The 25,428-nt window shown below is 39.1% G+C and overlaps 4 protein-coding genes across 5 annotated transcripts; 3 read left to right on the top strand and 1 right to left on the bottom strand.

Annotated features, from left to right (window-relative positions):
* Positions 1-788: 788 nt before the first annotated feature.
* kif2c (kinesin family member 2C) lies at positions 789-11,672 on the top strand. Of its 2 annotated transcripts, XM_079650516.1 has the most exons (23): positions 789-869; positions 1,081-1,155; positions 1,267-1,361; positions 4,651-4,752; positions 6,096-6,144; positions 6,226-6,255; positions 6,838-6,993; positions 7,177-7,296; positions 7,675-7,772; positions 7,873-7,968; positions 8,061-8,115; positions 8,237-8,399; positions 8,726-8,816; positions 8,919-8,982; positions 9,273-9,364; positions 9,454-9,596; positions 9,773-9,986; positions 10,265-10,375; positions 10,469-10,536; positions 10,646-10,724; positions 10,825-10,905; positions 10,997-11,090; positions 11,335-11,672. In XM_079650516.1, the coding sequence occupies exons 2-23, from the start codon at positions 1,095-1,097 to the stop codon at positions 11,394-11,396; spliced, it is 2,124 nt and encodes a 707-aa protein (XP_079506642.1). In that variant the 5' UTR covers positions 789-869; positions 1,081-1,094; the 3' UTR covers positions 11,397-11,672. The 2 variants fall into 2 exon arrangements, with proteins under 2 accessions (XP_079506642.1, XP_079506643.1); XM_079650517.1 differs by lacking the exon at positions 6,226-6,255.
* Positions 11,673-12,421: 749 nt separating this feature from the next.
* On the top strand, positions 12,422-17,234 carry selenot1a (selenoprotein T, 1a). The gene is made up of 6 exons (XM_079650048.1): positions 12,422-12,642; positions 13,533-13,643; positions 14,603-14,729; positions 15,440-15,527; positions 15,639-15,805; positions 16,711-17,234. The coding sequence occupies exons 1-5, from the start codon at positions 12,509-12,511 to the stop codon at positions 15,761-15,763; spliced, it is 585 nt and encodes a 194-aa protein (XP_079506174.1). The 5' UTR covers positions 12,422-12,508; the 3' UTR covers positions 15,764-15,805; positions 16,711-17,234.
* Positions 17,235-18,032: 798 nt separating this feature from the next.
* Positions 18,033-23,010, bottom strand: LOC307018968 (glutamate-rich protein 6). The gene is made up of 12 exons (XM_079649540.1): positions 22,629-23,010; positions 21,776-21,880; positions 21,611-21,669; positions 21,344-21,472; positions 21,158-21,250; positions 20,856-21,067; positions 20,693-20,754; positions 20,357-20,538; positions 19,730-19,812; positions 19,437-19,595; positions 18,537-18,762; positions 18,033-18,441 (listed from the first exon to the last, which is right to left on the bottom strand). Exons 2-12 carry the CDS (start codon positions 21,807-21,809, stop codon positions 18,286-18,288), a joined length of 1,395 nt encoding a protein of 464 aa, XP_079505666.1. The 5' UTR covers positions 21,810-21,880; positions 22,629-23,010; the 3' UTR covers positions 18,033-18,285.
* Positions 23,011-23,130: 120 nt separating this feature from the next.
* On the top strand, positions 23,131-25,109 carry LOC307018971 (uncharacterized protein). Its single transcript, XM_079649546.1, has 4 exons — positions 23,131-23,458; positions 23,575-23,712; positions 23,800-23,918; positions 24,287-25,109. The coding sequence occupies exons 1-4, from the start codon at positions 23,158-23,160 to the stop codon at positions 25,079-25,081; spliced, it is 1,353 nt and encodes a 450-aa protein (XP_079505672.1). The 5' UTR covers positions 23,131-23,157; the 3' UTR covers positions 25,082-25,109.
* Positions 25,110-25,428: the final 319 nt, after the last annotated feature.

Genomic DNA, 25,428 nt, shown 5'->3' with positions numbered 1-25,428 from the left:
ACTGTAGTTTGTATGAGGATTAAAAGTAACAACAATCAATGGATTCAAATGGAGGAGATTAAATCTTAATGTGAAATTAAAATAAGAGGGATAAAACACGTGTGAAATAAAAAAATAAGAGTAATACATTTTCAAACGATTTGATTAATGTGTAAGTTTGTTTGATTAAAGTTTATTTAACATTTGTAATAATATATACTTAATCAATCAAAACACATCATTGACAGTTTTAATGAAAAATCTTTGAAAATAAATTGCAAGTAATTGGAATACTCATCATTAATATTAAAAATAATTCTTTTGTGAATACAAATTAGATTGGTTTGAATATTGTATATAAAACAGTGTTGCTTGCTCATATTATCAATGGGATATTGACAAGAGCACCAAACTGATATGTATCGTTTACACAAAATATCAATCAAAAGCCATGAACCATGAGTAAAAAAAACTGCTTAGGATAAACTATAAATGTCACTTTGGTTTTGCAAATGATGAATTGTTGACAGAAGACAGTAACACAGACGAGTTGATATCAGAGAGACATTGTTTCAAATAAAAGGTCAAATGTAACACTCAATCATTCAATTTACATTTTTAATCACCTCCAGATTTAGTTACTTCCACCCCTCAGAAGTTTGCATTGAAGGTGGAGATCAAGAAACTTTCAATTTGTGATTTTCTTGTTCCATTTCATTGCAGATGTCATTCCTTACTAGTCCAGGTGGTGGCAGTATAACGCCAATTTGGATTTTGAGTTTCAAAAAATACAGCCATAGAAGAAGAGCGACGACCAATCAGCTGACAAATACCCGAAAATAACACCAGTTTGAAAGTTTGGCGGCGTTGACCAAGCGTTGACGCTTTAGGTAAGAATCTTTTTTACGTTTGTTGGTAATAAACAATAAACGAACGAATTAACAAAGACAGTACTATCATCGAATATTACCGTATGGGGTGGTATGCATTCATTTGTCGAAGACTGTAGTTTTGCAGTGATTTCTACATACCTGCTAGGTAGCATCAGTTAGCTAATTTCTCAAAAGCTAACGTTACTTGCACTCTGATTTCTCTGCACAGAAAAAGGAGCTAAAATGGATACCAGCCTGTCCAGACTTCTTGTTGGACTCTCTGTAAAAATCATCCGCAGCGATGGTGAGCTGCTGTTGTTTTAAAAATAAACGTTTACCCTTCTATTTTTACCCAAATAATAACGCTGTATGTTGTTAACAAAGCTTGACGGTGACGTTTTTATGTTTAAAACAGGCCGAGTGCATCTGGCAACGGTGAAGTCTGCGGATAGTGTCAAGCACGTAGTTATGGTTGAATGGAATGAAAGAAATATATGCAGAGGAAAGGAGGTGAGTAAACCCAGAAAACACAGAATGTGTAATAATGTGAACCCGTCAGAGTATCTGGAAAACAATCTGTTGGATGTGCAAATAAAAAAAGTAATTCTATATAATGACATAATATAATTTGATTATAGACGTGCAGGGACAGATCTAGACACATTCACGGGGTGGCAGGAGATTTTGAGGGGTGGCATCCCCTGGCAGAAGTATATGCTGATTTAATCGCAGTCATATCAATCAATGTTAACTTGGAAAGCCACAATATTGATATTTTAACTCGATAACATTACAGGGCTCTCGACTAAGTTTTTTCACCATCCTCCCGGAACCGTCCCGAAATACAATCTAAGCCGTCCCGAAATTAATGTGGACCGTCCCGAATTTAAAATATTAGTTTTTCTACATTATCATTAGTTAAAATCATTCAAAGTGACCTTTAACATAAATAAAACATCATACAAATCATTAGATGATAATTCATCAACCTTTTTATTTGAGTAAATCAGTCAATCACATGAACAAAGGCCAAATATATTTAAACAAATGAGAAAATTACTCTAATATTGAATCAAATCAAGTCCCATCCAATTAACAAAAAATCCAACACTGTCCTGAAGACAGAACCCAGAGTAACCACTAACCAGGATGACAGTCTGTAACACAGTCAGGAGACCTTTACAAACTGCCCCGCCCCCTCGCACACAGACGGGAGAGAGAGATCTCGTCTGGATTGCAAAGCTCGAAAATACATCATAGACGCATGTTGTAGTCTTATTGCATATTAGAAACGGAGTTGGCTAAACTAAAACTGCGATATAATGTTTATGTAGCAATAATACATATGACATATATTTTTGTGTGTGTGTATTTCGCGGGTTGCTAAATGTTTTGTGCGTGTGTTTATGTTGACAAGGAGGTTTAATAACTGTGTGCTACACAAAACGTGCAGTCGGTTTCATTTTCATCGCCGTTTTTAGTAGAGTTAGCAGGGTATTTTTATTTTAACTCGTCCCAAAATTATTTTTTTATCCTCCCCGACACTATTTTTTTCGACGACGGGACGCCCTTAAAGAGCATCTTGCAGGTTTTTATTTTTTCTAAATGTATGCTTAAACTTGCTTGAAAATTACAATTAAAAAAGTGAATGCAGGATTTGATATGTTTTACGAGACATAAGGGCAGGAATTCAGAGGGAAAGGAGCAATTTTGAGCTCTGCTCTTAAAAACGGCTTCTTTTTAAGGTCATACGTGAAATGCGTCATATTACATCACACAGGGGACACATCTCCGCTCTCTGACCGCGGGTAGAGTTGCGTTGAGTAGAGCGGTTGTGTTTTAAGGACCTGGTATTTTTCGGTAGTTTTACATTGTATTTCACCATTTGTAATCATGGTGCAGTATTGTGTCTGTGCAGGTTGCACAAATACAAGCCTGTCAGGACATTGAGTCCACAGTAAAAAGGACCGGAGCTAGCGTTCGTTCCTGGGTGCGTTGTGCATCCACCTCCCTGCAGCACATACTCTCCACAGCTTTATCAGGAAACCGTATTACTTCTCTCTCTCCCCCCCCCCCCCCCTATTCTGTTATGGATCAGTATCAACAGCCCTGCCAGTAACGTTACTATATTATCAATGCTACTTTAGTTATAGCCTGATATATGATAGCTAACTTTACAATGTTGTGATGTGACGTTAACTAACATTCTGTAGCTAACGCCGGTCACTCACCAAGATAGCTGCCCAGTTCTCCATTGGTTCTCCTTACACCACAGCTCAATTTCTCTCCGATGGCTGCTATTTCTTCTAATCCTTGGCTGCTCCTGGTCTCTTGGACGCCTAGCAGGCTCATAATTATAAGGTTGTGGTCCGTCATATGCATTTGAATATTCATGTTCAACTTCTTCTTTGTCGAAACTAGCATTGGGATCCATGTTTATTAATACGTTACACCGGCCGCTCTCCCCCTTGTGTCCCCCGTGTTACGTCACACGCGGGAGGTCACGCCGACCCGACGCAGGGCCGATTCAACATGTTGAATCGGCCATGAAAGGCCAAATAAGGCGTGTCACGGCCGACGGTGCGGGACACACCAAATTGAGTTTGGGCGACAGGTCAAGCTTCGTCGTCCGACTAACGAAAACGGCCGATTTCGGCCTGGTGTGTCAGGGCCTTAAAGTAACAGACAGAGAATCAGCACTTTTGAAACAGGGCGGAAACAGAGGGGTTTATGGGATGCTACAATGGGTGATCTGTTGGGTATTTCGAGCCAAACACTTCAGAGACATGTTTTGTATATATCCGAGACCTATAATATACTGAAAAACAGTATAATAGGGGACTTTTAAATGTATTAAACAAAGGATTTGAAGATTCCTGAACAATTTGTTGCTTTTAGCCTGGTATAATGCTAAACATTCATGAACATTTAATTTGAATTGGTGTCTAACATGATTTCAACATATTTAAAACGTACTACTGTTTTTAAAACTTTAAACTCTTACATGTAATTTGCATACCCAATGGTTGCCTAACTCGTTGACAACAAATTTGGCACGTTCACACCGGAGTACTTTTCCCCATACTTTTCCCGTTTAGTTCCGTTAGTACCCCTTATGTCGCGTTCACACCAAAAAGAGCACTTAGTGCCGGGAACTTTTACCCCCATTTTAAGTGCCTGTTAGAGAGGTGGTACTCCTGGAGGAAAAAAAGTGTCCCAGTTCTGATTGGCTGGGTGAATTGCAAACCATGCCCCTTAAAACTCTGAAATGTTTTGTAGAGCTGCCATTTTATTATCCTCGCATTAGCATTATTAGCATTAGCATTCGCCCAGCGCACAAACGCAGAGAGACTAATTTATGGCAACACAAAAAAAAAACATGTGGAGTGATGAGGAGGTGTCGGCGTTCTAGCGATTTACTCGGAAGGCTTCTACTGAAGCCAGTCCCCAACTCCGGGGATTTCAGGTGGCAGTATACGCCGTGAAGTTATTTTCGGCCTGCCAGTAAACCCAAAGCAGAAGAAGACGAAGTGACGTCAGCGGCTCATTTGCGTAATCTTCCCTCGGAATTTATTCCGTTGTGAATGCGATCGGCTCTTAGTTCCATAGGGGAACTAAGTGCTGGGAACTAAGTACGGCAAAGTACTTGGTGTGAACGCGGCTATGGTATTGATAACCTTTATGAGCTAAGCCCTTTTGACACCCATTTCACCCATTTATGTGAAATAGCCCTTATTCTGTTGGTCCATTATTTCATGTTTCATAATTTAACTTAAGGTGTATTTGTTGTTGACTTTAGGTTGATTTGAGTGAGCTATGCACACTCAATCCAGAGCTTTTGGACCACATAAAGAATGCCACCAACAATGCCACCGAGCCACCCCCTCCTGCTCTAGACAAGGTAAGTGATAAATTCATTTTCCACGTAACAAAGGATTAGGGCAGCGTGTTCTTCAATGTCAACTTGTAACATCATATTTGAATTTGAACATTTACAATTTCAAGAGTTTAACCAGCCAGTAGGGCTGTCCCGAATACCATTTTTCGGGCTCCGGATATTCGGTAGTAATCAGCAGCGAATATTCGGTGCGGAGAGATTTGTATTTTTTTTAATAATTTTTTTTTTTTTTTTAAAAAGGTTTCATAACACGCTCCGAATCCGAGACACCTGACAACACGCTGTTAAGCAGGAGCGCAGAAAGAGCATACTATTACGATTTATATTTATTTATTGTCTCCGTACTCGCAAACATTAAAACTAAATGTGTCCTCTGTAGGGTAACTGTAGGGTCTGCTGTATTGCTGAGGATGTTGATGGCTGGGATGTGTGGATGCACCTATGGACACAAGTTGTTATTAGGCTGAGCTACTCAACTTTGTGTCAATAATTGCCTTAGCCCCAGATGTTCCCACATTACTCCTATTATTTTCACTATTCGGATAAAATTAAAAAAAACTAATATAAAAAAACAATTCGGTTGCTTGCAACTATTTTCCAAGCCAAGTAAGTGCACATTTTTATCATGTGTAACGTTAGTTTAAACGGCGGATAAAGCAGCTTCCTCATGGCAACTTGACAACAGCTAAGTTAAGCTAGGCTACTACTTACAGCATCCAGGTGACTTTTCAGAGTTGTTGTGCCACCGTGGTAGGCCAGTTTCTTATCGCATATTTGGCACATATTTTACTTACCGTCGTCCAATTTAAAATGGTTCCACACAGCTGAAGTCTTCGGCATTTTGTGGGTGAAACGAGGTGAAGCGAAGTGAAGCATCCCGTTTGCGTTCGTGACTGTGAGTGAACGCGATGTCAGGAGCACAGGCTGAGATTGTATATATTTCCACATTTTGACAGTGCAATTCAAAGGTATAAATATAGTATAAGAATATGGCAATTCGCCTTTATTAATAGCATACATTTAGAAAAAAATATTTTGGGGAAAAAAAAAGAATATCAGAATAATGAAATTGAAACCTGAATAGTCAGCCAACGAATGAATATTCGAATAGTCGAATATTCGGGTACAGCCCTACCAGCCAGCCATGATCAAATTACTCTTATTTGACATCCTACCTCCAAAAGTACTCTAAATAAAATGACAGAAAATCTCAAAGTTAAGTAGTAATTTTACTCATGGTTTGTATTGGGAAAACATAGGTCCATCATTAGTCCTGGATGCAATCGTTTAAAAAAATCTTAATAACTGAAATAAGTAATTCTTCCCTCTCTGTTTTTCTTCCGTAGAAGTATGAGGGTCGACTGCGCTCATCCAGGATTCCTGCCCCTTTCTCCTGTATGTAAATAATTCATTTGTTTTGTTTAAGATTGTCATGTCCTGTAGATTGGCTCCTAACAGCTTGTTTCCTTCCAAAAGCCCCTGCAGTCCCCAAGGCTGAAGAGTCAGGTCGGCATAATTAGTTTTCTAATCACTTCCTCGTTAACCGGATCAGGGTATAAGTGCAAACTAAATCCACAATTCTAAACTCTTGATAGGCCTGGCCACTGACTATTCCTAAAGAATCATCGACTTTAGTTTAATGATTTACGACACATTGATGCAAATAAACAACTATGGGTATTGTGTAGTTCTGAGCCTGTAGAACTATCTCTTTTTCCATGAATCTGCTCTCACTTCTGGTGTAGCGTGCTCAGTATCATTTCTTAAAACTTTTGTATTAGTTTGTTTATCCATTTAAGATAGAATTGTAGAATGTTGTGACACTATTAATCTTAGCAATACTTTATATGCAAATTTCAAATATGTAATCATCTGCCGCACTTAAATTTAAAGATTTCCTCTACCTCTGATAATCTCTCTCATTGCGCACTTCTCTGTCACTATGGGTTTTGCTTTCAGTCCTCCTTCCATAACACCACACAACCTCTAACCCCAGAAAAAACCTGCCTGAAATACTCTACTATATTTACTGTCAGACACTAACAATCATACTGCGGCTGTTTTGACTTGGATTTGTCTTACTTTCAGTAAGTGCCAATCGATCTCAGAACCGGCAGACGTGCATGTTCCAGGTCCCGGCCCCGCCCCCTGACCTCGCACCAGTCCCAACCTCTGAGTCTACTCGGGCAAACCTGGAACCGGTTCACCAGGATCCCCCCCCATCATCATTCCTCATACCCTCTGGTTGGTAGAGAAAATAATTCACAAACTAGAACATTTTCAAAGAAAACAAGACACATTTTGTTGCCCCAAACATGCATATATTGTAATTGCTAAGTATATACATAGTTCAAAGATATGTGTTACGATTAGTTCAATTTGTCATCTTTTTAACTCAAATGCACCCTTTCTTTCACCTTTTTCTAGCACCTTCTAATCAGCAACGTAGAAAGAATGAGGCTTCATCAGCTGAGACCCTGTATGTTGCCCGACAGTCAGTAAAGGAAAATGAACCGGAGAAAATGCCTACTTCGTTTGCTGTCAAATGTCAGTAAATCATTTATCATCAACATAATGATATGTATCCACCAGATCACCTACATCTATAGACATATTCCATACACAAAGAGAGAGAGAGAGAAAGCTCTTCACAGTCCTGCCACAATTGCAGCTTTCTTTTTCTCCTGCATAGGATTGTTTATTTGTTTCATTTAAGACAAACATGTGTTGGTAATTAAACACACATAGACCATATCAACTCAATGTTCCATGAGTAGTATGAACAGGTGGTTAATGATCTGAGGCTTATACAAGTTATGTGTTCAAATGTATTGGGTATTGCAATGATGACAATGATATGTAAAGTTTTTAGGGTGTTTTTATTTGACAAACAAAGAAAGTATACATTATTTCTATGCACTTTAGGCAGAAGAAAATCTGTAGCCCACCCAGAGATAAACAAAGGCAGCAAAAGGCTGTCTAGTGTTGCAAAGCCTCCCGATGGGCAGACAAAGAGGGGAAAGGTGAGTTAAAAAAAAATCTTTTGTCTATTTTTTTCTTTTTTTTCTTACAAAGTTTGACATGAGGGAAACTCCATCTCACATTCCCTTTGTTCCCTTTTAGTTTGGAGAAGCTTCTCGGCCAAACCTGAAGTTCTATGAGATGATCCAACACTTCAGAGATACCTTGGAAATAACCCCCTTATCAACTACTGACCATGTTAGTTTGGACTCAAGAACAATGTACCTTTTTAAGAAGTACGCTGGTTTGCCATTACAGCTATACTTATCGCTCATGTTGTGTTTTCACAGATCGAACCTCACAGGATTAGCGTATGCGTTCGCAAGCGACCCTTTAACAAACCAGGTATACTGGAAGTGATTTCAAACATATTGTGAACTGTATCTGCATATAAAGGAGTAATTAACAAAACAGTGAAATACATATTGTGACATTTGTTTAATTTTAACATTCTTGTGTATTCCAGAGATTACCAGAAAAGAGATAGATGTGGTGTCTATACCTGGGAAAGGGGTACTGCTGGTCCATGAGCCAAAACAGAAGGTGGACCTCACCAAGTACTTGGACAACCAAGTCTTCCACTTCGACTACTCCTTTAACGAGACCGCCACCAATGAACTGGTCTACAAGTAATTCCCTCACATCCCATTTTAATTAGCAAGGAGATGGATCTGATTGGATTCAATCGTCTGTTTATCAGAATATTTTTTCTTGGGAATATCATATAAGGGATCTCACTTTGTCTTCTCTCTCTTGTGTGGGTTTTTGTCTCATTGCCCACAAGCTGTGAAAACATTGTGTGAGAGGGAAAGTGTACACGGCAGTGTTCAGTATGGGTTTATTGGAACTACAGTGTAAATCAGGAGTAAATATGTTGAAAACGTACATGCATCAAATTCGTTTTTTTTACGTTGATTTTTAAAAATTAAGCCCCTTGTTGTTGTTTTTTCTTAAGGTTCGCAGCCAAACCTTTGGTGCAGTCCATTTTCGACGGTGGCATGGCAACATGTTTCGCATATGGCCAGACTGGAAGTGGGAAGACTCATGTAAGCCTCTGATTGCTGTATGGCATTGACTTATTGACATATTTTCCAAGTTACTAGAATTGTATTTATTCATCTTTTTACCTCTTTGGCCCATTTTTCTAGACAATGGGAGGTGATTTCACAGGCAAGCAGCAGAACAGTTCAAAGGGAATCTACGCCATGGCAGGTAGGACTGCAACCATCTTAAAAAGTCATTTAATGTGTACCCTAACATGTGCAGACACTGGTTTTATATCATATTTAATTGATTATATTCTGGTTTTGCACAGACAACACTTAACATTTAAAGACACCAAATTGTAGTTAGAGAAACTGGGATATCTGGACATTTTAATGTTATATTTATCAATTTGGACAATAATCTACAGATTAGTTGATAATAACAATCCTTTTTAAGAGCAGCCCTACCTACATGAGAGCTTCACTTTGAATAATATTTGAGTATTTCCCTTCTAGCCCAGGATGTTTTCGCCTATATGAACCACAGAAGGTATGCCAACCTGGATCTCTCTGCTTATGTCAGCTTCTTCGAGATTTACAATGGAAAAGTAAGGAAAAAAACCTACCTATATGAACGCATTTATTTGAACTGCTTATTCAAGTTATGCTAAAGGCAAAATATCCTTTTCTGAATTAGGTGTATGACCTACTCAATAAGAAGACCAAGCTCCGTGTCCTGGAGGATGAACGACAGCAGGTCCAGGTGGTGGGCCTGGAGGAGGTCTATGTGACCACATCAGAAGAGGTCATCAAGATTATCCAGATGGGCAGTTCATGCAGGTACTTTTGTTTTAAGAATGTTTCAAACTAATGCGACATAGTTCTATGAAATAAGGTTTCATTCCTCTTAACTTCTTGTTTATTTAAAAACGTACACTTTAGTTCTGATATTTGTGTCATTCAGCTCAAAAAATATACAACATTAACGACTTTCCTTTTGCCTACTGTTTCTACAGAACATCAGGCCAGACCTCGGCCAACGCCAACTCCTCCCGCTCCCATGCCATCCTTCAGATTGTCCTACGGCGCAACGACCGTGCGACCACGATGCACGGCAAGTTTTCTCTTGTTGATTTGGCTGGCAATGAGCGCGGCACTGACGTCAGCAGCAATGACCGGAGCACTTTGGTGGAGACGGCCGAGATCAACCGCAGCCTGCTGGCTCTCAAGGTACGCTTTGATTGCTGTGGAGTGGTGCACACAAGATAAGGGGCTGTGGATGAAAAGTGAGATGAGCACCATTTTCTCTCTTACAACTTAGTTTGGGAACGTAAGAAGTAACTCTGGTACTTTCAAATGACAAAAAGTGTTCAATGCTCCAAATGCAAAACGTATCTGACATTCCCAGAACTCTGCCAGAATATTTATAAATGTGCAAGCACAGCACCTAAAAGGAATTTTTTAAAAACACACCCAATATGCCTGTGTGTCATTCTTGTGTCTTGTAGGAGTGTATCCGTTCACTGGGAATGAACAGCGACCACATTCCTTTCCGGATGAGCACATTGACAAAAGTGCTCAGGGATTCCTTTATTGGAGAGAAGTCCAGGACCTGCATGGTAAGTTAAACCCCAAACTTGTTTGAATTTGAACATGTGGGAGTGTAAGTACAGAAAGTTCGTAGATGTATGTTTCCTTCTCTCCATCCACAGATTGCTATGGTGTCTCCAGGCCTGGCTTCCTGTGAATACACAATGAACACTCTACGTTATGCTGACAGGTACACATTTAGTTTAACTTGATTCAAAATATAAGTTTTTATTTTTTTTATAGGAAACAAATGTTTTATTATGAACAGAAAACTTGAAACATGTTCTAATCTTTTGCAGAGTGAAGGAACTGAAAGGCAATTCCAAGGCCAACTGTGCAGTACAGGCACAAGAGCCGTTAGAAAGCTCCACAGAGGAGGTCAGCTTGCACTACATATACTTACATTTTAACATTGATTGTATCCTTTGTATAATTTGCTTTAAATGTGTTTCTGTTTGCTTTTGTGTGCCTTTTGTAGGAATCTGTTGCGGATACCAGTGTGTATGATTCCATTTCCCATGTGGCAGAGCTGGAGGAGAAGGTGTATGCACAGGTCCAGGTAAAGTGTCCTCAAGCGTGCCCTTTTTTTACAGCATACAAGACAAGTGGGAATGCATTTTACTCACACTTGTATCACTTTTGTTTCTCAGAAAGCCAATGAATTCTACAATGCAATGGGGAAAAGCACTTACAATATCGAGGAAGGACTTCCGGACTTGGTGGACTATGCCAAGACATTCATGGGTTTGTACAAACTACATCTTGATCTTTTCTTTCCAATGAGCAATATATGTTATGAAACAAAATCAACATTAACCTTCTTGGATTGCTGTTAAATATGATGCAGCATTGTGAAAAAAGTAGTCAAGAATCTATTTCCCATTTTTCTGGGATCAGCTCAGTTTAGACCTAATGCCATGAAGGACCTAAATCTGTGTAGACGCATGTGCTCGGCCTTTATTCATTATGTCTTATCTGTCATCCACAGCAATGGTAGAGGCTTTGCAAACTGCTGTCGACGAGGAGAGATTGGCAAGGCAATGCTTCTAAGAAAACCCATGGAGCCACTCACAAAGTGTGTTTATTATGAAATAGTCTGTTGTTGAAGCAGCTGATCTTAACGTGTTGAATATATATAAATGTATGCAGACACTAATTCATTGAAAGTGATTATTTTTGTAAGAATGTAATCACTTGAACTACTTGTGTGTATATTATTGAATGCATTGCTGTGGATGTTTCCATGTCTGTCTTATACTTTCAGTGGGCACTAGTATATTAGCGTTGAACTTTCAATGTTGTTTTTTTTGGGGGGGGGGGGGGGGGTGTGTGTGATTAAAAATGTCTCAATATTGCATAAAGATTTGTAACAAGTCTAGCTCGGATATGTTTGCAGAGAAATGTAATAAAAACCTTTCTTATTAATCCGTATGTTTGCTCAAATAACTTCAGTGTACACTACCAACACATAATTGAACACAAAACAATCAACAATCTCTAACAACATGATACACATATTGTGATTGAAAAGCAGCACAGAGAAAACAACTGATCCCTCAAATAAGTGGTGGAAGAAGTACTCGGGTCTTAAAGTGCCTCATTATTCCAAATCTGCAAACTAAATAAATATAGTGGGGTAGAAGTACTGTACCTCTGATTTGTAGTGGGGTAGAAGTAAAAAGCAGCAAAAAAATATAAATACTCAAGTAAAATACTGTAAGTAAGTACTTGAGTAAATGTACTTAACAACACTGCCTAAAAAACATGTGGGAAGTAATTTAAGAACATTTACTCAAATCGACCAATTTTCACAACAAGTCCTTTTACTTTTGGTAATTTAAGTATATTTCCATGCTTATACTTTTTCACTTTAACTTTAGTAAGACTTTGAATGCAGGACTTTTACTTGTGACGGTGTACTGCACTCTGGTAGTTATACTTTTACTCAGTACAAGATCTGACAACTTCTCCCACCTCTGCTGAAGTATATGTTTATTCCATGGCCCATTCTTATATGAGTTGAACAGCTTTAGCAGTAGGTGGTGCTAAAGGGGGAAGAGAGGAGGAGGAGGGGTCTGGCAGTGACGCTCAGATTAACCTGCTGCCTCCTCGGCTTCACACCGACGGACAGGCGGAGGAACAAAACCCCGGCACGGTTAGCGATGAAGTGGTTGCAGTTTTCGCTCCTCGTTGTGGGGCTTTCCTCGCTGTTGTGCGCCTCGTCTGGCGACAACAGTGGAGTGAAGAAAATGAAGATGCAGTTTGCAAATGGACCTCTTCTCAAGTTTCAAATTTGGTAAGCAAATAAGCGAAAAATGTGGCGAGTCATTGCAAGCTAACGAGCTAAACTCCAAAGCTAACAACATAGCCGAATATAGGCCGAACATCGATTGAAGCTAAATAGCTAACTAACAGTTAATGTAAACATGTTAGAGTATAAGAAGCGTTCATATAACTTGTTTAGACATTACTTGAACAATGCCCTAAATGCATGTTAAACATGTTGTAGTTTTGGTTTGTGTCACTTCTGAACATTCACCGAAAACAGCACCGCTTCCGCTGTCAAACCTGCGAGCTAACGTAACATCTTTAGTCGACGGTAACGTTAGGTTGACGTATTTGAATTGTACGGTCAATAATGATTCATTTAAATCTCTGTTGAGTTGATCTTTCTGTCAGGAATGATGTATTGCAATCATACATTTACTAACACCTTGATGTTTAGTTAACGCTAGCCTAACTGACGTTAACTAGCTAACACGAGTAAAGGATTTACGATAAAGCGTGCTTGTCGTCACCGTCAAAGACATGCTAATAAAGATGTCACATGGTTTTAACATGCTAATGCACAAGGGTTGTTACTGAAGTAAACAAGAAACAACTATTTGTATTTTTAATGTTTGCTTTGCTTGAACAAATATGCCACAAACAGAGGCATTTAGCAATGGGGTGCAAAGTAACGTTACATAAAACGTGGTTCACGTGCTGCTAACTGGAATTTCCCACTACCACTACAACTTTATAATAATACAAAGCAAATATCTTAAAGATAATACTAGGAGGCACATGTGCCATATCTCAAGGTTAAATGGTGAAATTAGCCTTGAGATCATTGTTGTGTTATGACTGCCTATGTACCTCTTTGAGACTTTGTACATCTGTCTAACACTGATTGTCTTTTCACAGCATTTCCTGAGGGTACAAGCGGGTGTTTGAGGAGTACATGCAGGCCTTGTACCAGCGGTACCCAGACATCCGTATTGAAGGGGAGAATTATCTTCCTATCCCCCTCTACAAGTAAGTCAGAGATTATCTGCTTTGTTACAAGTGTATTATGTCCGGATTTCTACAAGCAGTCTAAAGGCTGCCTGGGATTAGCAGTTATTCAGCTGAGGATGTGAATTATACCCAGTATAAACCATGTAGTATTTAAACTTAGACATAACTACCATCCCTAAGAACTACAAGTAAGTGAACTTGTGAAGCATCAATGGCTGTGGTTGGATAATTTGTTCTATGTGAGACTGATTTGTGTCCCAAATGTTGCAGTTAAATGTCTGGGTGGTGTCATGCACCCTCGGGTCTTCATCAGTTGAAGTCTAAACACACTAGAGATCTATTAAATAAAGGAAACAGTATCACACCCTGGGTTTCTATTCCCCAGTTTATGATTTTAGTTTTGGCCATGTCTAACTTGTTCTGCCAGTAGACGGATAATCCTGTGTACCGTTTGTAGCTCAACCAATTACGCATGTTGAAGTTTAACAGTAGTAAAAAAGGATGTGTTGTAGGTTGTTGTTGTTGATACGTTTGAGATTGTTAAAGCCATATCAAGTTTGTTATTTTAAGTTATACATTTTAGAATCCCAAAATGATCATGTGTATGGGATGAAACCATTGCCACAATGTTTTCTCAATCTTGTGTTTATTCTACACAAAGAAGCCCAACTTCTATTTTTTTTTTTTTTTAAAGTCACGTCCTACTCTTGGTACAGTGTTATTTAGGAATAATTGTGTTAATATAATTTGTTAGGTATACTATTGCCATTCTCCATATTTTTTGGACAATATTAAATATACTTTTTTCCATTACATTTCAAACAAATATGCTTTCTTTAAAAACTGAGAATAATGTGATTATTTAATATTTAAAAACCAACATTATGACACCAAACTGATAATTTTCCTACCTATAAAGCGTATTAATGTTGATATGGAATTGTATTAAAAGCCAGTTTCTTGTTTTTTTCCCCCAGACATTTTGCTTCCTTCCTGTCTGTGTTCAAACTGCTGGTGATTGGGCTGATCATTATCGGCAGGGACCCATTCGCCCTCATCGGTATGCAGGCACCTGGCGTCTGGGAGTGGGGCCAGGGAAACAAGGTAGAGAACTATCTGAGTCACTTATCAGAACGTGTGGTGGTTTACGCTTTAATTTTCATGTGTAGCAATGACTGAGAGAGAGGGTCAGGATTCTGTGTCTGATGCAGCTGTGCAATGTTACTTTTTAACACGATAGATGTCACACTCAATCATAGAATGAATATGGAAATGGAGTAAAGTGAGCTTTAGTTTGCCTCTAATACAGTTGTGTACACACACACACACACACACACACACACACACACACACACACACACACACACACACACACACACACACACACACACACACACTGCCAGGTGTAACTCAAACTGCCAGGTGTAACTCAAACCCATGGGATTTCATTAGCTCACTCAGGGTCTTCAGGCTGTGTTGTTAAGTATTGTTTTGCCTGGTCTGTTATCCCTAGGGTTACACACATGCCAAAGGCTCAGAGGAAGAATGACTGCTCACATCAGATATTTGCAAATAAAACTCTTGTGGCTATTCTTGTGTTTTACCAGCAATTTAAACATGTATTTAGCAAGCATTTGGCATAGATCTGTGCTGCTAATAAATACATTGTTTGTTTTCATCCAAGCCAAAACTTGGAAACTGTTTATTTTCAGTGCACTGCTCTTGTACTGCATACAGTGCACGAACATGTTGGAACATCTATTTTATTTCTTTGCAGAAATGTTAAACTCGAGTTCCTCTCATTCTTCTTTCAGATATATGCATGCATGATGGTGTTCTTCTTCAGCAATATGATTGAAAACCAGTTAATGTCTACAGGAGCTTTTGAAATCACATTAAATGGTGAGTCAGAGCATGGGCTTATTCCCTAAAGTCTTTCAAATGATTACAATGAAGTTCTATGGTAATAGAACAAAATGCAGTCAATTACAGTGACGTGTTGTGTTTCCACAGATGTACCAGTGTGGTCCAAACTAGAGTCCGGTCACCTGCCCTCCATGCAGCAGCTTGTGCAAATCCTGGACAACGAGATGAAGATGAACGTTCACATGAACACAGGAACACACCTCCACTCCTAACCCTACTCGTCTAATCCTGGCTAGAGCTAAAAGCCCCTCCATGTAAGTACACTGGTGTTCGTCTCACTGTTCTGCTTATTTTACAGCCTTTGCTTGTTATCTAGGGATGGGTACCGAGCCTCGATATTAAACGGGCCCCGGAAATGAAGTATTAAAGGCCGTGGTACCGTTAAGCTCCGACGTTATCGGTCTTTTTATCGGTACTGGAGACATGTCATATGTATTATTGCTACACAAAAATTATATTGCAGTTTTAGTGTCGCCAACTCCGTTTCTAATATGCAAAAAGACTGCAAAATGCTTCAATGATTATTTTAGAGATTCTCTCTCGCCCGCCTGCTTGCTCGATGAGGACAATGCTCGTTACCAAAAGTGCAATAAGTGTTTAGCATGTAAGGGCGGTAACACGAGCAATTTGTCTAAACATTTAGCAAAAGTGCACCACATTCAGACGGAGAAATGCACCCGGTTCGACTGTCTTTCTAGTAGCTCTGTAGCCCCATCCACGAGTAACGTTCCCACGTCAGGTGTTATGTATGCTAGCAGCAACACACGGAGTTAACTACATTATACAAACATGGGTTAATGATTAGAGGTAACTGAGTTATTTATTTTGTTAAAGTTTCAGCTATTCTGGTTACATTTCTGTCATCACATTATTTAATACGATTTGTTAAAACATTGTTGTTTCTTTTGATGTGAAATATTTATTTTATTTAAATAAAAAGCAATGTTAGTTTTGTTCACAATTTGTTTAGTTTTACCTTCTTTTTTTCTCCAAAAGAACCAATAAAAGTACCGTTAAAAGACCGGATCGATATCGATAAAAGTAGTTGTACCGTTAAAACCTTAACGATACCCATCCCTATTGTTATCTGATTTTCTTGTTGTGAGTTATATTGGCCATTTGTTTGACTTTGATCTGCTTCCTCGGTCTTCCTGTGTAGGTTTGAGGTGGGATCCTCTCTGGGCTGTGAAGTGATGTTTATGAAGGTCTGCGCTGAAGGCAGGAAAACTGCTAGCACAGACTGGATGCCCCCATCAACCTTCACCATGCCCATTGGAGATATCCCGCCCCTGACGCCAGAGTGGGATCCATGGCAACATTGCCAGCCAATTTGTTTTGTTTTTGTCATCTTCTTGATTTATTCAAACTACTGCAGATTTCATCCAGATGACCTCAGTGGTCCCATAAGGAGAGATTTAACATTGATTATTATAGTCTTTAACCTATTGCATACAACTGATCCATGTGATTTAAAACATGTTCTTTGTACCACTGAGCCACATGTAGAGTTTTCAAGTTACTTGTGCTAAACCTAGCTTAACCCTGTAGAACATGCAACACTGTCATCATTGTTGTGGGAATAACATTGGGAAACTGTTGTCTTGGTATGATTTCTGAATAATTTTTATATTTGCATAACTTGAAGGAAGCTGAAAGAAGATTAAACATATTGTAACTATTTAACTGTGAGGCTCTGGTGTTGTGGTTTACTGATGTGCTGGTCTGTGTTATGAATGATAAAACCTATTACTTTTAGAAGATGTGTCTGCCCTCAAGGTGTTATGTTATCTGAGAGAAAATGTAGTTAATCTAAATGAATGCCTGAGATACTGCTCTTTTTGTCTTGATGGCCTGCTCGCTTACAGCCATGAGTGCACTTTAAAGCCATCTGTTCCACTCTAATGTTATTAGGAAGACCTGAGGATCCAAGCTTATGTGATTAGAACACACAGCAGATTAGCCTTGACAATACAAGACTAAAACATAGTGACGTCAGTGGCAACGCTTGTTGATTTTTGGATAATCCAAACTATAGGGCAACATCCCATTATGTAATTAAGTTGATCCCATGAGAGCTTTTTTGCTGTTACAGGTGTTTAAAAAAGCCTCATTATGGGTCAGATCATTTGAAAGGGTATGACCAGTGTAAAAGTAGTGTGAGAATGCTTTGCTAATGTTATTTAGAAGTCAATTGTTTCGTTTTTTTTCAGATTCTGTTGTGTGGTCTCAAATACCATTATTGAGAAAGAAAAGTCCTGTTTGAGCAAATGTGGTGGAAATGCTCTCATAACTTTTGAAATCCCATAGGAGCCATTAGGTTGTATAAAAGACACCAGTGCTTTTTTGTAAGAAGATGAGGGTCTGATATTATTGAGACCCTCCTATTCCCTATATATGGGACTTCTAGCCACATTAATGCAAAACAAGGTTTTTGAATGCTTTCTGTTGTATGACCTTGATTATATAATAATACATTACATTTGTATAGCACGTTACATGAGGAAGAAGGGGTGGAGGTGTGAAATGGTCATTTTTGAGGGCTTTTTTATAAGATAACAATTGTTGGCTTTTTGGATGTGCCATACTTTTTATCAATGGAAAAGCTGCGATCATTGTGTCACCGATTACTTTATTACTGGCAGACAATATTGACATCCTTGGATAAAGGCTGTCTCACTCATCACATCAGTACTGACTTCTAGAAGCCTCTGGGCAATAACATGAGGTGAGGGGCTTATGTGGTTTTCAGCAGATGGGGATGTGAAGGCGTCGTCAGGTACTGGTGGAGAATCTGGAAAGCCTGATGAATCCTAACCTTGGCTGCCAACACATACAGCTCCTCCTTTGATATTGACGGCCCTGAAGCGTCGCTGCCTGTTGCACATTCAAACTGGAGGGAAACAAAGATTGAAGCAGAATTGACGATGCAAGCAACTGCAAGATGAATAGGCAGAAAAAACATTTGTTAGAAAAACATGGCTTCACCTGTGCGCAGCAGGCACCAACTCTGAACCTTGCCTGTTGGCCTTTTGCCAGGAAGGTAACAAACACCTGCTCCTTCCCGAGGATTCGGACCCCAATCGTTTTGTTGAGGGACAGGAAGACGGGATGCAGGGGAGTGGGGATGAGGCTCGGACTGTTCCAGCTCCACCGATGAACCCTGGCACCAGCTTCATCCAAACACTGACCGCTGGCACTGTTTAAATTCAGCCTGCAACAACACACACACATGCAATTAGTATTATAAGCTTTTCTAAACCATCCATGTCATTCACCCATTTGTATAGAACAGGATGTTATACAGTCTGATGCATAGCGTATAACTCTTGCGTTAAAGCATTGACTGACCTGCTATGGTTAAGATTATGATAAGGCCTCTGGCAGCGAGTCTTTCAAGAGTTGTTGCCATGTTTCCCAATTCATGGTTTTTCATTTAGCCACCGCCAACTTTTATTTACCTTAATATTGAATTAATATTTCACCCCAACATTTTTTTTAATTTCAATTACTCACTTTTGGTAACCACAATTCTGGAAGAACAATTGTTGCCTATATTGTAAAAAATGAATTGTAAAACTGAATATTCTTGATGAATTTAAGTAAATGAAGGCCACGCTCACAACAGCAAAACTATAAACCTCTGATAAGAAACTCTCACACAACGTGAAATATAATCCTAATCCTATTTATTTAGTCATATGCTTAATAAACCTATTTTCCGGATTGGAATTGCTTGTTCACAAAAGCGGCTTGCAAATCTTGGAGGTAACACGTGATAAGTAATGGATATACAAATATAATTTAAGGCAAGTATTGCTTGAAATATATATTAATTGTAAACATTTTAATTAGTTAAATAATATATACATATACTTTTCTTCGTACCATATGTTCCCATTGCTGTGATAACATGTCGCCCTGCCGTCAGACTGGAACATGGCTCTCATCGATGGACTGGAGGCATCGCTGTCATCGTACACAATGCAGACTCTCCCATTTTCTGCAGTGACCACAACAACCAGAGCCAAGAGGCCTGAGGGATAGCTGTTAACATGACGATAAGGATGGGAACACCCACTGTATGTAGTATTGCATGCACACTCTCTTGGGCTCCTTGCAAGACCCACTGGAAATCTGGTCACATTATACAAATCTATGCATTGTTTGTGAGTGGATACAAGGCCTGAACAGAGCCATCAGGGAACACAGTAAGAAAGGTCCTGCCATTGGAGTAATTCTTCTGAAGAGGTTCTGCCCTGTCCTGTAAACATGGACAAATAAACAAATCAAATACTTTAATGTTAACCAACATTTATAACAAAAAGGCTACGTTATAAAATTAGGCAACTGAGAGTCCAACTAAAAAAGCTACTGCTTTTTGGGAAGTTATAATCAAGTATCTTTGGGACCTGAGCTATACTAGGGACTACAAATCAGGAAGACATTTCAGTATCTGCTTCTATAATTTCAGTGTCTTGCCTACTTTATGAAAGCACAAGATTAGATCGCTAAAGCGACCCTATCAAAAGCCATACATGTTTATACCCAGAAATATTTAACCCTATTCAAAATAAATAAATGTTAAAAGAAAAATACAGCTTTAAAACTGCTATTGTGTAGTTTTATGTATTGATCAAACACAGGGTGACAACAGGGGGGCAGTGTATATGGGTAAAGATAATATACAGAATGAAGTCCAGAATCAATACAAATAAATTAGGATTATTTGTTAGTTTTCCAATAAAGGTTAGGTATTCTTAGCACTGACTTTAATAAGAGAATACACAATAGCATATTGTGGCTACCTGATGATAATGACATATGCCAAACTGAAGTTGCTTGTGATCACAAAAAAGGATCAACACCTGCTCCTCTTCCTGTTTTATTTTCAATTCCTTTTCAGCGTCGCTACAAGGACAAACTGTCCAACCTCCTTCTCCTGGAGCACAAGAGAGCCGGAAGCTAAGGACCTTTGATGTTGGGGGAACTAAACAATAGCACAGGACAAACTGTATCAGCCTCACAAATCCATTTAAAGTCACAAAGAGAGCTCTTGCAATGCCTGTTTGTGCTTATCAATCATGACTGGATGAACAGATTAAAAGCTGTCCATGCGTTACGTAGACTCAGCTGTTACTCACAGGTTTCTGCCCCCGGTAGTTGGATTGAGTAATCATCGTATATTCTCAATTCTGATTGTTCTCTAATGAAGCATAAACATTACAGTATAAAGATTAGTAGTTTACTTTATTTTTCTGTTGCTGTGTAATGGATTTAAAATCATTTTAAGACGCAAAGTTGTACCTCAGTCCACTCAGTAAGTCCATGATGAACTTGTTGTTATCCTCCATCTCCTTGCCTTGTAAGAGAAGCTCCCCCTTTACTGTCCCAGGCTTGTCTCTTGGTGACGATGGAGTAAGAGTCCTCAGGTCACATCTGCCCTCAACCAAACATCTCTGCTTTACCAGCATCTTACACAGCTGCTGCCGCTGAGCACAGCAGAACAGTGGCATTGACTAAGATGAAAATGAAAGAGGATGCAAGGAGGTAAACGGTTCATCAGGTGTATTTGGGGGTTTATTTTCCTGTGTTAATATGTTTGTTACCTCAGCTTCCTGAGTCCATGTTAGATCCAGTGAAGGTTGGGCCTTTCCTCCACAGAACTCACACCTTACTGGGTATTCTGTCACAGGTTGGGACTGAACAAACAAGTGTTATATTGAAATAATCAGTAACATAAATTCATGTAGATTGGAGTTCACAACAGTAGGTAGAAACTTGATCTCTTTTACCGCTGGAAGAATGGTTGTTAGGTTTGTCCTGTTGTTGTCAGACTCCCGGTTATACCTCAGAACTCCTGCTGCTCTGAGACAATAGGGGGGAGGGTCCCTGACATACTGTGGACAGCCCTCTGTTCTCCTCTTACCAAAGAAAAACACAAATATATTAAAGTTAACAATTAATAAATCAAAAGCTTTAACAAATGCAATATACAGTGATTAAAACAGAGCTGAAAAGCAAAATCGATTGTGTATTTTCAACTATTTGATCGGTCTTACTTTGTCATCCAGCCCAGATAGTGGCTCACTGATATCCTGTTCTAATGTAGAAGCAGGGTCTAATGGTAAAACACAATTTACTGTTGAATCAAATCCTACTAAGAGAAGTAAACACTGGCCTGCTTTTTTTTAATTTGATCGTAGTTGTAATTGGAGCAGACTTACAGGAAGAGCTAGATGTCATGTCTTCTGACTGCATTAAAGTCACTGCTTTCGAATATTTTTCCCACGAAGGTATTCAGTATTTACTGCTTTTGTAAGGTGCATCTCCTGGTGAAGACGAATATATACAGTAAATAAATTAGGTGGCAATAACATGAAAAATATCTCAAAGACTCTAAATCACATATATTTATTATAAACATTTATGTAGCAGAATCATTATCACATTTACAAGAAAAATATCATAAATTATCATGTTTAAAAGGGGACAGAGTTAGGTCATAAAAACAGATATGAGATTAGGCCATGCCTGCATGAAATTGATCAATTGAAAAAATTGTAAATTATAAGCTTTAGTTTGATTGAAAATTATGAAAATGAGAATAGCAAATTGACAAAAGATAAATAAAATATGTACACTTAAGGTAATGCACTCACCCCAACACCTCACACTTTTTGTTGTTGTCAGTTACCTTGGAGACAAAACTGCCTGAAGCAATGTGTTACTGTAATAGCATACCTTGTTTTGGTCGCTGGACTACTGGTATTAATATCCACGTGTATTATGAAACACAATTGTAATATGTTGCATAATACTTTCAAAGTGCAGATTATATAGTCTTTGTCAGCAGCAGAAAGATGAATCCTGAAGTATTATGTGCAGTTAATGTCAAGGTTCAAGTAAAAAATAGGCAAAATAAAGATTTATTTTGGAATATTTCTAAAGCGATCCTTTTTATTGGTGAATTCTGAAATGCAGTGCTAATCATTTCACTGTGAATCTAGGTTCTGATGCCACAATCAATAAAGTAAAGAAGATTTGGAAATATAGACAAAGAAGACGAACAAACCTCACCTCAAGATTCATTCCGTAGCTGTTCAGTGCTTCCTCTGCAGATGGAGTTTGCCCAGTTGCACATGTTCAAATTTCCTTTATCTTCTAAATACAAATTTGAGCTCCAAATTCTAACGATGGTGTTCACAACAGAAGTTGACAAAACAGTGTAATCTTAAATAAGTAAATGTTCTTGAGCTTCTGATCATACCACATTATATAACCTTGTGATTATTCATTTTAGGAGGGAGGAGTACAATTTGTACTCATTAGGTTTATTGTAAATAACATAATGTCTAAAGTGTATACATTACACGTACATAGGTTACACCATTTCTCCATTTCTCCAAAAGATGGCAGAGTGGTTGTGTTTTACCCTTAAGTTGGTGAGATGGGCCAGAATGAACCTCTCAGTTAGACAGCTAGACTATTGGCAACTTTGACACAACCCTGGTGGATCCAATAACAGCTTGATTGCTTGTCGCAGCACCTGCTTCATGCTTAAATAGCTGAGTCAAGGAAGTTCTCTCAGCTCTTCACATCAGCAATCATGTCCAACAGGATGATACACACAGGAGAGAGAAAAAGCGCTGGTGTTTACCTGGCTGCAGCTGTTATTCTGACGTGTTATTTTGCGCAAACTACAGACTGTTATCGTCTGAAGAAAACAGAAAGACGAGAAGGGAGAAAAGAAGCCGATACAACAAATGGGTTCCAAGAGGGGACAATTGTTTTCGGGATAGCTTTTGAAAAAGGCTCAGGACTTGATTCTCAAGTCACAGGCGGGACCAAGAAGTCATCCTCAAACGCTTATGAGGAGGATGAAGGTGCTTATCAAGCAGACTCTGCAGGTACCAATATTTTTTGATTATGTATTGAAGGGTTTGTTGTTTGGCTTGAATTGTTTTGCTTCTCTTTAAAGTACAAACTATTGAAAAAATTAAATATATATCATATTCGCCTTCAGGCTGGTTGAGCCCAACACAAGTCACCAGTCTCAAAGACTCGTCATGGATGAGCATGTCGCCCTCACTGCAGTGTGGTTCGGGCCAGTTGAAGTTCAGAGCGGTGGGATCAGGAACTTCACAATTTGCAGTAGAACAAGGTACATTTAATAGCCATAATATCCTAAATGTAGACTTGATTTATCTCTACCAATGATATATAAACACTGAACCTTTTTACCCCACAGGAAATGCACCTCCAATGCCTCTGTCCCAGGTCCCGTCTACCTGTGGCTACAGCATGCAGAGGAACTCGCATGCACTTGTCCTGTTGGTTCCTTATGATGGCTGCAACATGGTTCAAGAGGTAATGTGAAACTGATTTAAAGAGTGAGGAAGTGAGTTAAAAAAAAAAAGATGGCTAGTGCTGTGAATTGTTATAGTTATGAATGGTGTAACGAGAGCCAAATAAATAAAATGTTTAATCTGCATCATATTGATCTCGAGCGAAAATGTGTTTTCAGCTTTTCAAATGAGTTGTTTTTCGCTTGCTTTCAAATGTACTGATTAACCATTTTTTTTGGATGGGGCCGACATTCAAATATGTTGCACCATGATGATCTATTCAGAAGATATAGCATGAGATTAATCTTTTGCCTTGTGCAGTCGGATTGTAACATTGACAGGTTTGTGTGATTCCTTGCTGTTTTCTAATTGTATGTTTTTCTCCCAAAGGGTGGAAGTTATGTACTCCCGATGCGTTGGCAAGGAATTCCAGTATCTCTCTGGTGTTCCAAACCTGCCGCACCTACTGCTTCCAAAACAACTTTCCCCAATTCGCCTGTAGCTCTAATGCCTCAATACCCTCAGATGCCTCAATACCCTCAGAAGCCTCAATACCCTGAGATGCCTCAATACCCTGAGATGCCTCAATACCCTGAGATGCCTCAATACCCTGAGATGCCTCAATACCCTGAGATGCCTCAAGACCCTCAGATGCCTCAATACCCTCAGATGCCTCAATACCCTGAGATGCCTTGGATGCCTCAAAACCCTCCGATGCCGCAAAACCCTAAGACGCCGGAGATAACGACAGCAACGACCAAACAGCCTATAACTGCAAAGGCGACTCAAATTCCTGCACTGCCTCAGATGCCTCAAAACCCCCGGATGCTTCAAAACCCTTGGATGCCTCAATACGCTCAGATGCCGTTTCCACAATATATGCCGATGTATCCTCCCCTTAATCCTCCCAAATATCCAGCTACAAAGCCAAAAACTACTGCGGCGACAACACCAACTACAACTAAACCAAAGGCTAAAAATCCCTCATCGCAGCTTCCACCATCTATGCCTTACTATCATCGTTACCCTATGATCCCTTCCTATCCCCAATATCCAACCACTCCAGCTACCACTATGAAACCAGATCCCCCGCCCACTCCGGCACCCCATCCTCCTTTTCATCCCCATGTTCACTTGCCCATACCAATGCTGCCTCCTTTTCCTCCTCCACACTACCTTACTTAAACATTTCTAATAAAAGTTTTGAACAGATGTTTTCTAGTTTTTGCTTTTGTTAACCTTCAACTACCCAAGAGACTCTTTATTCTAAGCGCTTCAAGAAGTCTCATTTGGTTTGTGAATGAGTGAACAGTCCATATTGAGAAAATGACATTTAATTTAAACAGAAAAGTTGTGCTGACAAATGATTAACTTAAAGTGCACACTTTAAATTACTAAATTTATACATGTAATTAATGTTTGGCATTTGAAGTGTTGTCATAGTGTGGCTTTGTGTCCACATGGTGGCATCATTGCTCAACCATTTCTTAGTAGATTTTAAACTGGAACATTTTGTGTTCACACTAGCTTTC

This window comes from Notothenia rossii (genome assembly GCF_949606895.1).
Source record: "Notothenia rossii genome assembly, chromosome: 9".
Taxonomy (NCBI): domain Eukaryota; kingdom Metazoa; phylum Chordata; class Actinopteri; order Perciformes; family Nototheniidae; genus Notothenia; species Notothenia rossii.
This window is presented reverse-complemented; position numbering and strand designations above follow the sequence as displayed.